At 45.1% G+C, this 15,021-nt stretch overlaps 1 protein-coding gene across 7 annotated transcripts in view; it reads left to right on the forward strand.

Annotated features, from left to right (window-relative positions):
- Positions 1-11,219: 11,219 nt before the first annotated feature.
- Positions 11,220-15,021, forward strand: part of ESRP1 (epithelial splicing regulatory protein 1) — a 57,212-nt gene continuing 53,410 nt past the window's right edge. For 5 of the 7 annotated variants that reach the window (XM_059994916.1, XM_059994917.1, XM_059994913.1 and 2 more), the window contains exons 1-3: positions 11,289-11,534; positions 12,043-12,171; positions 13,419-13,532. In XM_059994916.1, the coding sequence (XP_059850899.1) occupies positions 11,403-11,534; positions 12,043-12,171; positions 13,419-13,532 (375 nt within the window). In that variant the 5' untranslated portion in view covers positions 11,289-11,402. Of the gene's footprint in view, positions 11,535-12,042; positions 12,172-13,418; positions 13,533-15,021 lie in introns of all 7 variants that reach the window. The other 2 variants (XM_059994918.1, XM_059994915.1) reach the window with 2 other exon arrangements.

Below are 15,021 nucleotides of genomic sequence, written 5' to 3' on the forward strand. Positions count from 1 at the left end.
TCGTGTCCCCTGCATTGGCAGGCAGATTCTTAACCACTGTGCCACCAGCGAAGCCCTGTGTCATATTTTAGATTCCACATATAAGCGATATCACATGATATTTGTCTTTCTCTGGTTTACTTCACTTAGTATGATAATCTCTAGGTCCATCCATGTTGCTGCAAATGGCATTATATCATTCTTTTTAATGGCTGAGTAGCATTCCATCACATATATGTACCACATCTTCTTTATCCATTCATCTGTCGACGGACATTTAGGCTGTTTCCATGTCTTGGCTATTGTAAATAGTGCTGCTATGAACATAGGGGTGCATGTATCTTTTCAAATTATCATTTTCTCCAGATGTATGCCCAGGAGTGGGATTACAGGATCATATGGAAACTGAGAGTTTCTTTTTTGATTCTCAATTCTATTCTATTGATCTATATGTCTATCCATATACCACATTGTCTTAATTACTATAGCTTTGTAGTAAGTTTTGAAGTTAGGAAGTGAGAGTACTCAAACTATTTTCTTCCTTTTCAAGATTGTTTTAACCATTATGGTTCCTTGGCCTTCCATATGAATTATAGGATCAGCCTGTCATTTTCTGCAAAAAAGGCCACTGGGGTTTTGATAGGGATTGAATCCATAAATCAATTTGAGAAGTTGATTTATCTTATCTTATCTTATCTATCTTAACAACATTCAGACTTCCAGTCTATAAACATGGGATGTCTTTCCATTTATTTAGGTCTTCTTTAATTTCTTTCAGCAATGTTTTATAGTCTTCAGTGTACTCATCTTACACTTTTGCTAAACTAATTTCTAATTATTTTATTCCTTGTGATGAGATTGTGAATGGAATTGTTTTTTAATTTCATTTTTGGGTCATTCAGGGCTACTGTTATAAAAATACAACTGATTTTTATATATTAATCTTATATGCTATAACCTAGTTGACAGTTTTTTAATTTTTTTAAAATAACTTATTGAAATATAGTTGATTTACAATGTTGTGGGGGGGTTGTTGTTTTTTTGGCTGCATTGGGTCTTTCTGGTGTTCAGGCTTTTCATTGTGATGGCATCTCTTGTTGCGGGGTCTAGGCACAGGCTTCAGTAGTTGTGGCGCATGGGCTTAGTTGCTCCGCGGCATGTGGGATCTTCCCCGGCCAGGGCTTGAACCTGTGTCCCCTGAATTGGCAGGCAGATTCTTAACCACTGCACCACCAGGGGAGTCCTTGTTGACAGTTTTTTAGTTCAATTTTCATGTCGATTCCTTAGGATTTTCTATTACAATATCATGTCATCTGTGAATAGTTTTATTTCTCCTTTTCCTATCTGGATGCCTTTTATTTTCTTTCCTAATTTCTTGGGCTAGAACTTTCCAGTATACTGTTGAATAGAAATGGCAAGAGCAGACATTCTAGTTTTGTTCCTAAACTTAGGGAGCAAGCATCCTGTCTTTCACCATTAAGTATGAGGTTAGCTGTGTCTTTTTCATAGATGCTCTTTATCAGGTTGAGGAAGTTTTCTTCTATTCCTAGTTTGTTGAGTGTTTTTATCATAAAAGGGTGTTGGATTCTTTCAAATGCTTTTTCTGTGTTAATTGAGATGATCATGTGATTCTTGTCCTTTATTCTATGAGTATGGTGTATTACATTGATTTTTTTTTGTATATTGAGCCAATCTTGCATTCCTGGGATAAATTCCACTTGATCATGGTGTATAATCTGTTTAATATGTTGCTGGATTCAATTTGCTTTATTTTCTATATTCATAAGAGATACTGGTCTGTAGTTTTGTTTTCTTGTGATTTCTTTATCTGGTTTTGGTATTAGCGTAATACTGGCTTCACAGAATGAGTTGGGCAAGTGTTCCCTCCTCTTCCATTTTTCGGGAGAGTTTGTGAAGGATTAGTCACTTCTTTAAATATTTGGTAGAACTACCTGTGAGCCATCTGGGTGGGTAGGTTCTTTAAATACTATATGATAGGGAGTTTGAGCAGTTGTGGGAGGTTGGATGAACAAGTGACCAACTCTGCCTAGAAGAAAAGAAACTGGAAAAAGAGGAAACAATAAGAGTTTTATTTATATAGCTGATATGTTCAGGGTAAGGAGAATGAGAGGAAAGGGGCTGGAAAGACAGGCTGGAGACAATGAAGCAGGACACTGAATGTGTGATCCAGACCCTCACCAGAGATAATCTGCTACTTCTCCTATGTGGTTGTTCCTGCCATTGTTTTGAGAGCAGGGGAGGTAAGGGAGGTTAGTTGAGGGTTTTTTTTACTAAAGAACACAGCCACTGACCAAAAAGGATGGTGGAAATTTAGCTAGTAAACTATCAGTCAGTAAAGATCACACTTCAAGTGGAAGAATGTAGTTGAAGCCTGAGTGTCCAATAGGAAGATGGAGAGCTGCTAGAGTAGGTACAAGTTGGCGGAGGTAACAAAGTGAGAATAGAAAATGGGTTAGCCACACTGGTGACCTAGGGGTTCAGAAAGCATTCCTGTGCAGATCATCTGCTGCAACATCCTTATGCTTATGCTTTCTCTGGGCTAGGGCCATGTTCTTAAGGGGTTCATACCTCACCAAGCTCTTTGAACTTTGCCTGTTTTTATCAGATTTCAGTCTCCTTAACAGCAGAGATCATGTCCTGTGTGTCTGTATCTTCTACAGAGAGATTTACTAAAATCAAAAGAATGCATCCATTAAAATTTCTTTGGGGCTTCCCTGGTGGTGCAGTGGTTAAGAATCCGTCTGCCAGCAGCTCAGGGGACACAGATTCGAGCCCTGGTCCGGGAAGATCCCACATGCCGTGGGGCAACTAAGCCCGTGCGCCACAACTACTGAACCTGCGCTCTAGAGCCAGTGAGCCACAACTACTGAGCCCGCGTGCTACAACCACTGAAGCCCGCATGCCTAGAGCCCGTGTTCGGCAACAATAGAAGCCACTACAATGAGAAGCCTGTGCACTGCAACAGAGAGTAGCCCCCACTCACCACAACTAGAGAAAGCCCGCGTGCAACAACAAAGACCCAACACAGCCAAAAATAAATAAGTAAAAAAATTAAATTAAATAAAAAAAAATTTGGACACTTTAAAAAAAGAGAATGGCTCATCTAAAGTTCACCTCCTACCTCCTGCCCCACCACCAAAACTCTTCTGAATTCTCAGTGTGTCAGGCACTAGCTCCAGAATCAGACTCCAGGAGAGTAAGAACTGTGTCAGCATCAGAGGTGGACTCCCAAGTCTTATTTCCATCCCCTAGGCTGCAATGAAGAGCGCTCAACCAAAATGTCTTTTCCCTACCAAAAGAGATAATTGTAACCCAAACCAGCTACACAGACATCCCTGAGTCCCATCTAGAAATCCTGTTGTATTCTCAGCGTGTACCCACGCTATCTGGGTAGTCGTGGACACAACAGGGAAAGAGCATTGGGTTGGGAGCCAGGAGACCTGAGCTCCAAGTACAGTCCTGATGCTAATTAGCTGTGTCACCTTGGTTGAGCAAGTCACTTAACTTCTTTGGCCTCTTGTGAAACAAGGATGTAGGAATAAAATTTTCAAAAGTCTCTTTCAAATATGAAAACAGTAAACTTTGATGACACATTTGATACTTATTTTAACTACCATGCTATTTATAACTATTCTAGAATGTTACTTCTTCTAATGGGTCTCAAGGATACTTTATAATTCATGATTATCTTGTAAACAAGCTGAAGTATAAAATGCAGATTACTTTATAAAATTTAAGGTGTGATATTACTAAACTGTTAAGTCAGTTTACTGTAGCTTTGCTTTTGTGGCTTATTATTGGTCATGTGTATGTGTTGAAGTTCAACTCTCATAAGGAGATAGGTTTTACTTTGTGACAGCTTGCCTATTCCATTTTTTAAAAAAGATTTCTAAAGTATAAAAGTGGTTCACGTTGAGTATAATATAGTGGCTAAACACAGTTTCTGGAGTCAGAATCCCTAGGTATAAGTCCCAACTCTGTCAGTGCCACTTGTCATTTTCACCAAGTTATTCTTTTTTTTTTTTTTTATCTTTATTATTTATTTATTTTTGGCTGCGTTGGATCTTCATTGCTGCACACAGGCTCTCTCTAGTTGCAGTGAGCGGGGCTACTCTTCCTTGTAGTGCACAGGCTTCTCATTGCAGTGGCTTCTCTTTGCTGCGGAGCACGGGCTCTAGGCATGTGGGCTTCAGTAGTTGTGGCACTCGGGCTCAGTAGTTGTGGCTCGTGGGCTCTAGAGCACAGGCTCAGTAGTTGTGGCACATGGGCTTAGTTCCTCTGCGGCATGTGGGATCTTCCCAGACCAGGGCTCGAACCCGTGTCCCCTGCATTAGCAGGCAGATTCTTAACCACTGCACCACCAGGGAAGTCCCCAAATGATTTTTTGTGTTGCCTTCCAGAATGAAGATGTGATTCAAAATATTGTTTGCAGAAATGAATTCCGATTTAAATCAGATATTTCCCCTACTAGCTAAAGCAGGGATACCGATTTGGACAAGAAAGGAGCAGTTCTTCTATTTCAGAAGTGTTTATTCTTCCGTCTAAGTTTAGTAAAACTGATAGATACCCTCACCAAATTTCTTTCCCAAGTTCTAAGCATGAGCAAGTTCTGCTGGTTGTTAAAGTGCATATAAAGAGAATTTAACAATGGGCATGAAACCAGCCATAAGGACAGTGACCAATAATTGAGAGTCTGGAAAGATTCTGTAGTTTTGGCCCAGAAAGGTCACATGAAGAATGGAGCGGGAGTGAGTGGGGAGACTCCAAGGGACTTGGGGAAAACGTAGACGGGGGTGGGGGGGGTGGGGGGTGGCGGGGGGAGTCAAGGTGATGCCCAAGGTCTTGCCTTCTCCTCAAGCACCTTCAGTCTTTATTTCCATAGCCAGCACCCTCCCATCATAGGCCTCTGCACACTGTGCTGCGGAGACAGCGCTTTCCCTCTTCCTTACCCGCTCCTACCTCTGCTTATTTCACTACTTGTGGATTTTAATTCAAATACTGCTGCTCATTGGCCTCTTTCTGGTCTCCCTGATAGTGTTTATGTCCCCTTGTGCAATCCCAGAACACTGTGTACCTTAAGGACACTAAACACTGTCTGCAGTAATACATTTGCTTTTGTGATTATTTGTGCCCCCACTTAATAAGGGCAAGGACCCTGTTTGTGTTTATTCCCTATTTATTGTGTTTCCAGTGCCTAATACCTTTCTTGCCTCGTGCATAGTATGGTGCCAGTACATAACTGTTAAACAAATGACTTAATGTATCCATCAGGACTGACACTTTGTATAGACTTTTATAGTCATTTAGGAATCTCTAGGTGAGAATGCACTGACATGGAAATGAGATATAGGCCTCTCATAAAAATTATCCTAATTGTCTTCAAACGGCGGTGTCCACCAAGTAAACGATCTCAACAGCACTTTAAATACTTCAAACAGACACACAGCAGGGCAACAATGATTTCTTGGTCTTTGGGTTACATTTTACCAGAATAACAAAACTGGCCCTTTATCAGTCAAATAGTTGGATGAGTAGGCAAAGTACAGGGGAAACAGAGGAACTTAGGAAATAAGAGTAACAAAACTTCTTTCCTTCCTAAAAATCTTTAAACACTCCCGTCAACCCACCTTGACTTAAAATATAAGGTCTGCTGCTGTTCTTTCCTCTCTGACTGGATTTTGAGAGAGGCAGGGAGGTACAGTCATCCCTTGGTATCTGCGGGTAATTGGTTCCACCCCCGCCCCTCCACATACCAAAATCTGAAGATGCTCAAGTACCTTACATAAAATGACGATGGTATTTGTATATAACCTAGGGAAATCCCCCATTTATTTTAAACCACCTTTAGACTACTTATAATACCTAACACCATGTAAATGCTGTGTAAATAGTTGCACTTTTTGGAATTTTTATTCCCTAGTATTTTCAGTCCTCGGTTGGTTGAATCTGCCTGAGGATGCATAACCACAGATACGGAGGTCTCACCGTACTCCTGGGCAAAGGACTTGAGGCCGGGAGTGAGGAGGGAGGAATTCCTTAGGTGGCATCTTCTCCTTGGATGCCCAGTTTAAATGGATCAGCTCTGTAGTCCCCAAGGAGAAGACATGTCTTGCCCAGATTCATGGCACATTTCCCTATGCGTAGTTTTTCTGTGCATTTTCCTACCACCGACAGTCAGTAAAATCTTATTTAATGTTTCATCCTCACTTGATGGTGTCTTTAGTCCAATCTAAGGCCAGAGCCTTTGTGGCTGTTGTCTGGAGAGACCCCTCCCCATGGGGAGATTCCTATTTTGTAGTAACCTTCCTGGTTCTCAAGTTTTTTTCCTTAAAGAAGACACTTCTTTATACATTTCCTCTCCCCTGAAAACCTATGAAGTGTACATTATCAGAATCCCCATTTTTACAGGTGAGAAACTGAGTCCTTGTAAGGCTAGGGAACATGCCCACAGCCACGAGGTAGCACGTGTCAGGGCAGATTATTAAACCCATACTTTGTCCACACAGATCACCTAGAATAATTGCTATAATAAAGGTTCAGACCAGTAATTTGCTTAAATGTGTAATGCACTGAGTAATTCATAGAAAATTATATATAATGTATTTAGTTACCCTGACCATCATTTCCCCCTACCTCTCCACTTCAGAGAGATTGGATGAGTCTAGGGAGTATAAAGTGTGATCTGTTTTACAACTTCACCCAATACAAATAACTAGGAAACACCAATGGCTTGTGGTAGCCTCAGAATAGAAGCTTTTACTTTGATTTCCTCTTTTAAAAACTGAGATATAATTTACATACCATAATATTCACTTTTTAAACCGTACAATTCAGTGGTTTTTAGTATATTCACACGTTTGTACAAGCACCACCACTAACTAATTCGAGAACATTTTCATACTTTGATTCCTTTTTGAAGGCTGTTTTCTTACAGGTATGAGAGAACAACTGAGTACATGCAAGTGAGAACTCCAAGAAAGAGCTAGAGACCTCAAAACAAAACTGGAGCCAGCAAATGCAGTGCTGCTACTGTAGTCTTTAAAAGGGAGCTGCATTGCAAGTAATAAGAATATGATATCGAGGTACCACTGTGTCAATAGTCAGGCCACGGTGGGCACGTTTGTCTTCTGTCTAGTTCAAGGGCTGCTCTCTAAAAGTGGTAAGAGGAGAAGGGTCCAAGGAGCGTAATGAAGATAATTAAAGAGCAGGGTAGTAAGATTCATGATGAAAACTTTAAAGAGCTTGCAGTAATTTCGTCTAGTTATTTAAGAAAACCTTCAAGAAAAGAAAAAAGAAGAAAACCTTCAAGGATATGAAACGATTTTTATACAGAAAATAGTGACCTTTTCTTTCTCCTTCTTTCACTAAGGAAAAAACAAAGAAAATGGGTTCATTCTATAGTATGGAGGATTAGGTTAACCTAGAAACTCATGAGACAGACCCTTGTTAAACACCAAATGACGGTGGCAGCAAAAAGTCCTCTGATGCTTTTAAAAAAATTATTTTTTAAGTTGCAAAGAATAGTATAAAGAATTCCTTCACTCAGATTCTACAACATTAACATTTTACACATTTGCTGTATCATTCTCTCTCCATGTATGTATATATATATGTATGTATGTATATATTTTTTCAGAATCGTTTGAGAATAAGTTGTAGACAATGATTTCCCGTTATCACTAAATACTGGGTACTTCTTAAAGGAAAGGACATTCTCTGCTGAACTACAGTAATATTACAAAAATTAGGAAATTAACAGTGATACAATATTATTATTTAATGTTCAGACCTTATTCGATTTTTGCCTATTGTCCCAATAATGTCCTTTAAAGAAAAAAAAAGTTTGTTTTTTAAAGGAAAAAATAAAAAGTTTCTGGCCCAGGATCCGTATTGCATTGAGTTCTCATGTCTGGTAAATTCCTTTAATCTGGAATAGTTCTTCAGAAAATAATTTCAAGGTCTTTCATGACTTTAAGAATTTTAAGAATACAGGCCAGTTATTTTGCTGCCTGCCCTTCAACTTGGGTCTCTGTTGCTTTTAACAAAGATTCGCTTCTGTTCTGAGAGTTTTAGGTGTGGTCCTTTTTTTTTTTTTTTAACATCTTTATTGGAGTATAATTGCTTTACAGTGGTGTGTTAGTTTCTGCTTTATAACAAAGTGAATCAGTTATACATATACATATGTTCCCATATCTCTTCCCTCTTGCGTCTCCCTCCCTCCCACCCTCCCTATCCCAACCCTCCAAGCGGTCACAAAGCACCGAGCTGATTTAGGTGTGGTCTTAAGTGAAGACCATCGGTAAAAGGAGGTGCGAGGTTCCTCTCTCGTACAGACTATTCCTGCTATATTAGAACTGTTTGTAGCTGGTGGGATGGACAATAAAACGTCTTTGTATTAGGAACTGACCTTTTTGTATTACACAGTTTTCTCAGCATCCCTGCCTTTTACAGAGTTTAATTTCTTTAACAGAAGTAGTTTCGTCTGTTAGCAAAACAGACAATAATAATAATTGTATAATTAGCACCTACTCTTTTAAAAAACATTTGAGACTTAAATTACCTGTAGACTCCCATTTCCATAATCTCACCGTTGCAGTGATGAACTATGCCCTAGCTCAGGAGACAAAGAGCTGCAAAACTGGGTGGGTGTTACTCATTAAAATCATTCAACAAATATTTGAGTACCTGGTGTATGTCAAGCTCTGTTCCAAGCCCTCGGAATACATTCGAGAACAAAATAAAACAAAAACCCCTGTCCTTGTAATCTAGTTGGACAAATTAAAATTTAAATTTAAAAAATCGCACACCAGGAATCCGACTTCTTAAAGAGGAAAAAGACAAGTCTCTGAGAAAAGGGACAGCCCTGCGGTTCGATTCTAACGTGGATAACGTCGCCGAACCCCTGGCTGGTAATCAAGTTCTCAGCTTATCCAGACGCGCTACTCAAATGATTAATCCGAACACCAAAGACCTGAAAGGATCGGCGGGGCAGGACTTCCTGAACTGTTCTAACCACTTTTTCAGCAACAGTCTCCCGCCCGGTGTGGGGCCTGACCGCCCCGCGGGGACCACGCACCTGGTCTCGCGCCCCTGCGCGGCGGTACCTCCGGCGCCCGGCAAAGCCGAGCACCTGGGAATCAGTCGCATACCGAGAAAGCCCCGCGGGGAGATGGCTCTGGGGAAACGGCTCCTCCGGCGGCCTCGCCCACTGCAATGCAATCTGGGTGGTTTTTCCAGGTCCCTCCCTGCCTCGTTCCGCGCCCAGCCCCTGCCCCGCGGCGCCTGCGGGCCCGGGAGGGTGGCTGGGAGACACGAGGACTAGGCGGGGCTGCAGCTGCGAGCTAGCTGAGGGGCGGCGGGGGGCTCTTTCCGGCCCCCGCACCCTGAAGTCCAGGAGCCGAAAGCACGCGACGCTGGAACTCCAGCTGCGGACGAGGAAGGGTGGTACCCAGCACCCTCGTGGGCCCTTGCAAAGCTTCCTGGCCCTGGTAGAGCCCGGCCTTCTCCCGCTCTCTGGGGACGCGAGCTGCGCTACCTGTGCCGCGACCGTCGTCGCCAGCACCCTCTCCAGCCAGGAAGCGCGGCGCCGTCGGCCTCAGACTCCTAAAACCCTTCCGCCACCTCCCCACGCAGTCCGCGCTTCCTCCGCGTCAGGAAAGCCGCATCTCCAGCTTCCCCTGACATGCGTCCTGAAAGGTTCTCAGATTTGCACCTGGAGTGGGTTACTGGCGTGATAGGTGTCTGGTTGCCCGTTTTCACCTCAGGAATAAAGGGCTGGACACCTGGAGCCGAATTAGTAATACTTCAGACGGAATTGTGTTCCCAAGAAGAGATCACTTTCAAATATAAAAGCCGAAGAAACTTCATCTCTAGCGCTTTTCTCTCGAAAATGTCAACAGGACCCACCACACTGCCGTCCGACTTGGTGGCAGGGCGATGGGGGCGGTGGGTGGGTGGCAGAGGTGGGCGCTCAGGCCCCTGGGCAGATCTAACTGCGCTAGGTAGGGAGACCGCTCGGGAACTTGGCCAAATCGACACAGAAGTACAAAGAAGAAGGTATGAGGTAGAGGGCGGGAGATCAGAGCGGGGACCTGTGGAAAAATCTGGCTTTGGCCTGATTTAGGAAAACATTAGGTACTGTAGATACATTTCACTTAGGGCCCAGGGCAAATCAAAGGAAGTGGGCCCCTGCCCCGGAGGAGGCTCCAGTCTCGAGCTAGAAGCCAGGACCAAACAAGGAGTAGCAATTAAGGGAGTAGTTGAGAGAAAAGGGCGTGGGTTCCATTGTGCCTGAACTTCCTCACGGGCGACCCCCTGCTGCTTTGCGCGCCGCAGCTGAGTCCTTGGGCGTCCCTTGGTGTCTGGGCGTCCAGTCCCGCGAGTTCCGCTCAGCCGCGCGCGGGGGGTTTCACTTCCCAAGGTGGACAGTACCTCGGGGTTTGGAGGAGCGGGCGCCCGGAGAGGGGGAGGGCCCCAAGGGTTTCGCCTGCTGTTTGCACTTCAAGGTGTGTTGGGCTCGGGAGAGGCTTTTCCGGTGCTTGGCAAATGCTCCCGCCACCTCCCGGCTGCCGTTGGCCGGTCCCTCCCTCCGTGGTTCGCCCTCTCGGGGCGCCGCGCCCTGGGTAGCTCCGCACCCGAGCCACACCTCTGGCCTCCTTTCGCCTCTCCGCGCCAGGCCTTTTCTCTTGACCCTTTAGGACCTCCGGCTTCGCTCCCCACAGCCGGCATTTCCCCAAGACCCCCACAGTGCGGCTACTTCCAAATGGGTAACCCGTCCCTGCGCGCCCTTTACCCCTCACCCTTTTCCCGTGCGGCCTCAGCTACCCTCTGGGTGGCAACCGCCTCTTCCCCGCCCCTCGCGTCTCCCCCTCCTCCCTTCTTGCCCTCCCCTCTCCAATCATCCAGCCATTGTCTCCCGCCCCCTCCTCCCCTTTCCCCCGGGCGGCCTCCTCCCCCACCGCTGCCACGTCGTGGTTTGAAGGAGCCAATGGGCAGGCGCCGCCAGGTGTCTCCTACCTGCACCACGTGGGGGAGGGGGAAGGGGCGGGCAGGTAGAGCCACATCCCAAAACAGAAAAGCTTTCAGCCATTGCGCGCGCCTCCCGCGGGTGCAGCCCTGCTCCAGGCTTTTTGCATAGACGCACGGGCAATTGAATACAAAAAGGGCAGGCCTCCTCCGCCCTCCTTCTCACCCCCCTTCCTGCCCTGGGTGTGGAGCTCGGGCCAGGTGTGGGCTTGGGTGGTTGGTTACCGCCTTTTGCACCAGCGGCGGCGAGGAGGGGGGGGGGGTGGTCGCTCTTTCTTTTTCTCTTAGAAGAGGTTTTAGCACAGGTTTCCTCGTTCTCACTTCCACCTCACCTCACCGCCTCCCGACCCCCCTTCTCCCCCTTCCCACCTATCGTCATGACGGCGTCTCCGGATTACTTGGTGGTGCTTTTTGGAATCACTGCTGGGGCCACCGGGGCCAAGCTGGGCTCGGATGAGAAGGAGCTGATCCTGCTGTTATGGAAAGTCGTGGATCTGGCCAACAAGAAGGTATTTATCCACGTTTCTGTCCAAATGATAGGAGTGGGGCAAGAGCTTGTAAAAGTTTGGGGAGTCGGTAAACAAGTGTTCTTGTTTGCCCACTTGGGAGGCTGGACCCGGGGCCTAGAGAATCCAGAATAAAACCAAACCTCTTGGCCAACCGCCTTGGAACCGTTTCAGTCTTCCAAAATCTGGCCCAGGTGGGGAGGCCGGGGGCCGCCAAGCCATGCTCTCTACCGGACGGGGGACGCCCCGGGAAGGCGGGGTGGGATCCCTGGGGGCCCAAGTGCTCACTTCCAGGGCCTTTCGGACCTGATCCGGGTGGGGGTGGGGCTGGGGGCTGGGCTGCGACGACCTCTCGGCCACTGGAGCCGCTGGCGACAAGTGAGCTTTGATTCTGAGGCCAGACCCGTCGAGAGGTGTGGGCCGCCCCAGAAGGGGAGCAAGGAAGGAGAGCGAAGGTAGAGGTTCCCAAACTGAGGAAGGGAAAACTGAACCCTAATTTTCTCCCCCGGAGGTGGGACAGTTGCACGAAGTACTAGTTAGACCGGATCAGTTGGAGCTGACGGAGGATTGTAAAGAAGAAACTAAGATCGACGCCGAGAGCCTGTCCTCGGCGCCGCAGCTGGACCAAGCCCTCCGACAGGTGACAGCCCTGGGCCGCGCCGCCCACCCCATCTTAGCCACCCGGGCGTCCCTCCAAGCCAGCACAACTCTATCAGGTCCCACGCCCTCGCCGGGCGGTCCACGCGTGTCCCCGGAGCGAGGGGACAAGACCCGGGCTTGCAGCCCCTGGTGGACCTTCTGCGAGGAGGTCGCTGCTCCTTTTCGCCTCCCAGCCCCCGGGGTCTTTGGGCCAAAACTTGCTAGCTTTCGAATTGCTTCCTGAATTATTCCTGGGGCCAGAGAATCTGCCGAGTGATGAGCGGAGTTTGAATCCTAGCGCTCCAGCTCCAGACCCCAGACCCCAGACCCCAGACCCCAGACCCCAGACACGCCAGCCCTCTGCCGGGTTTGGGTCTGCAGCTCAGCCCTGGGACAGGGGGCGCTGTGGTGTAGACGAGCTGTGGCGTGCTGGAGGCGGCCCCAGCTAGGTGGGAACCTGAAGGTGCCTGCTTGGGTTTAGGCTCCTGAACTCCCAAAGGCCCGGTTCCGGTTCCGCTTCTTTAGTGGCCTTGGTCCTAGCGCCGGGAGGGTTTGCAGACCCGGACATGTGAGGCTGCTCCTTGGGTCACCGTGAAAGTAGTGGAATCCCCTTACTGGGATTGAGGTGACCTAAAAACCGGCTGCTCCAGGGTGCCGACGGGTACTGGATTGCGGATAGGGCGGGGCGCTAAACACCTGTGCACAGGTGAGTGTCCGGCGCTCTCACGGCTTCTGCCCTAGCACAGGAGTTGCGAATTATAGGGGAAAGTTATCATTTCTGTGGTGTGTTACAGGAAACGTATTACTAGATTTTCCAGAGGTCTATATACACATTACCCACATTCGTATCAGAAACTGACATCTTTCTTAAGTCTAGAACATCCTAACATAAAAAATAGCACCAGAGAATGATGTAATCAGAAGGCAACTTGCTGATGAAATGAGACCTCTGACTTAAAAGTCTCGAATGGATTTATCACAGAAATAGAAGGCGGTGGGTGTTGAACGGGAGGAAGAATGCATTTACTAAATTCTCCTGTACGTAAACTGAGGATTGACTGGAAAGCTACCTATATAAAGGAAGCTACACAGTTTGTAGGAACGGAGTCTTTCTAATGTTGCCCCCAGCAGCGGTGTTCTTCACAGCAGTTAGCGCGGTTTTCTCAGGTTATAACCAAGTGGGGCCACTTTTCAGAGTTTGTAAATCCTGCATCCATTGCATCCCTGGGTGTGTTTTGTTCTTTTCAGTTTAACCAGTCAGTGAGCAATGAGCTGAATATTGGGGTAGGAACCTCCTTCTGTCTCTGTACTGATGGGCAGCTTCATGTCAGGCAAATCCTGCATCCTGAGGCTTCCAAGAAGGTAAGAGTGCTGGCTTCTCGAAAAAACGATTGGACCTTACGGGTGACTGGAGGCTTAAAAAATGGTTTATCCAAGTTTCTCCATTTTAAAAATATGCATATGAGGAGTTAGTATTTTATGGGTACAGAATTTCAGTTTGAGAAGATGACAAAGGGATGGTGGGGATTGTTGCACAACAGTGTGGATGTACTTAATGCCACTGAATTGTACACTTACAAATGGTTAAAATGGTAAATATTGTGTTGTGTATATTTTACCACAATAAAAAGGTCACAACACTTTCATAGAGATGTTTGAGATTACAGTAATTTTATAGATACCCTTTGGTGACTTAATAAAAGTTTCCTTTTTGTTTATGTCAAGTTTTTGAGATGCTTGACATTCTCTCTTTTCCAAAGCATATTAGCTGAATTTTTGACATTTAAAATAACTACAAGTAGGTAGAACTGCATTTTAATACATTGTAATATTCCCGTCTGTGTGCCTTATCCTAGAAAGGAAAGAGCAAAGAAAAATCCAATTAAAACTTTTAAATTGCAATTCTAATGATTTCATTAAAAAGTTTTGTACTCTGACTTAACCATATAACTAGTGAGATGTTAATTATAGCATGCTGTACTTTGTGTGACTTAAAGTAAATGTTCAAAACTGATTGAATTTTGTATCAAAACAATAGGGTCACCCCCATCTTTTACCTTTACTTATCTTTCTGGTATGGAAAAGAGTATGAAACAAGAAAAATACTATCTTACTGTAGATGTGATTTCTCTCTCTGGGAAGAATACTGAGGGGCTGAGAAAAAATGGTGAGCGCAGACAGCAGACCCAGTGTAATCAATCATTGCTAATATAGTTGATCTTATCAACTTAATTAATTAGAGCTGTAACTTTTTATTGTGGTAGGCAGATACTGAACTTGAAAAGGTGGAAGTAAATATTTTTAAGGAAACTTTGTGAGGTAAGTCTTGCAATGAAAAGTTTAGACTGGCGTTTGATGTCATAAGTGAGCAGTCAGTGCAGATTTTCTTTCTTTTTACTCCAATAAGGAAAAGGGAAGAAATGAACTAAATGTATAATGACAATTTTAAAAGTCTGAAGGAGAAACTCAAGTTCCTTTATCTGGAGGCTTGAAGAAAACACTCCTTTTTACATAAACCTTAGTAATTATTTGATTAAAAGGGGGGAGTATATTTTATTAATTAAATGCTAGACAAATTGCTATACCCTTAATCCAGAAATAGATATATATGAGAATTTTTTTTCCCCTCAAACTCATATAAGGGCTAAAACTTAATCCTTCCCTATTGGGCTGGAGGAAAACAGCTGTTTTTGTTATTTTAGGTACACTGCTTTGGATGTGGGAAAACGTCCAGAGAAAAACTGAGACATTTTCCTGAGCCACTTCTATTAGGATTTTGATAAAGAAAACTAAAACAATTAATTTAGTATCATTATGAAAATAATTCTATTCATTACAGAAAAATAAGGAA

The sequence above is a fragment of the Delphinus delphis genome, chromosome 17 (assembly GCF_949987515.2).
Source record: "Delphinus delphis chromosome 17, mDelDel1.2, whole genome shotgun sequence".
In the NCBI taxonomy this organism is placed as follows: Eukaryota; Metazoa; Chordata; class Mammalia; order Artiodactyla; family Delphinidae; genus Delphinus; species Delphinus delphis.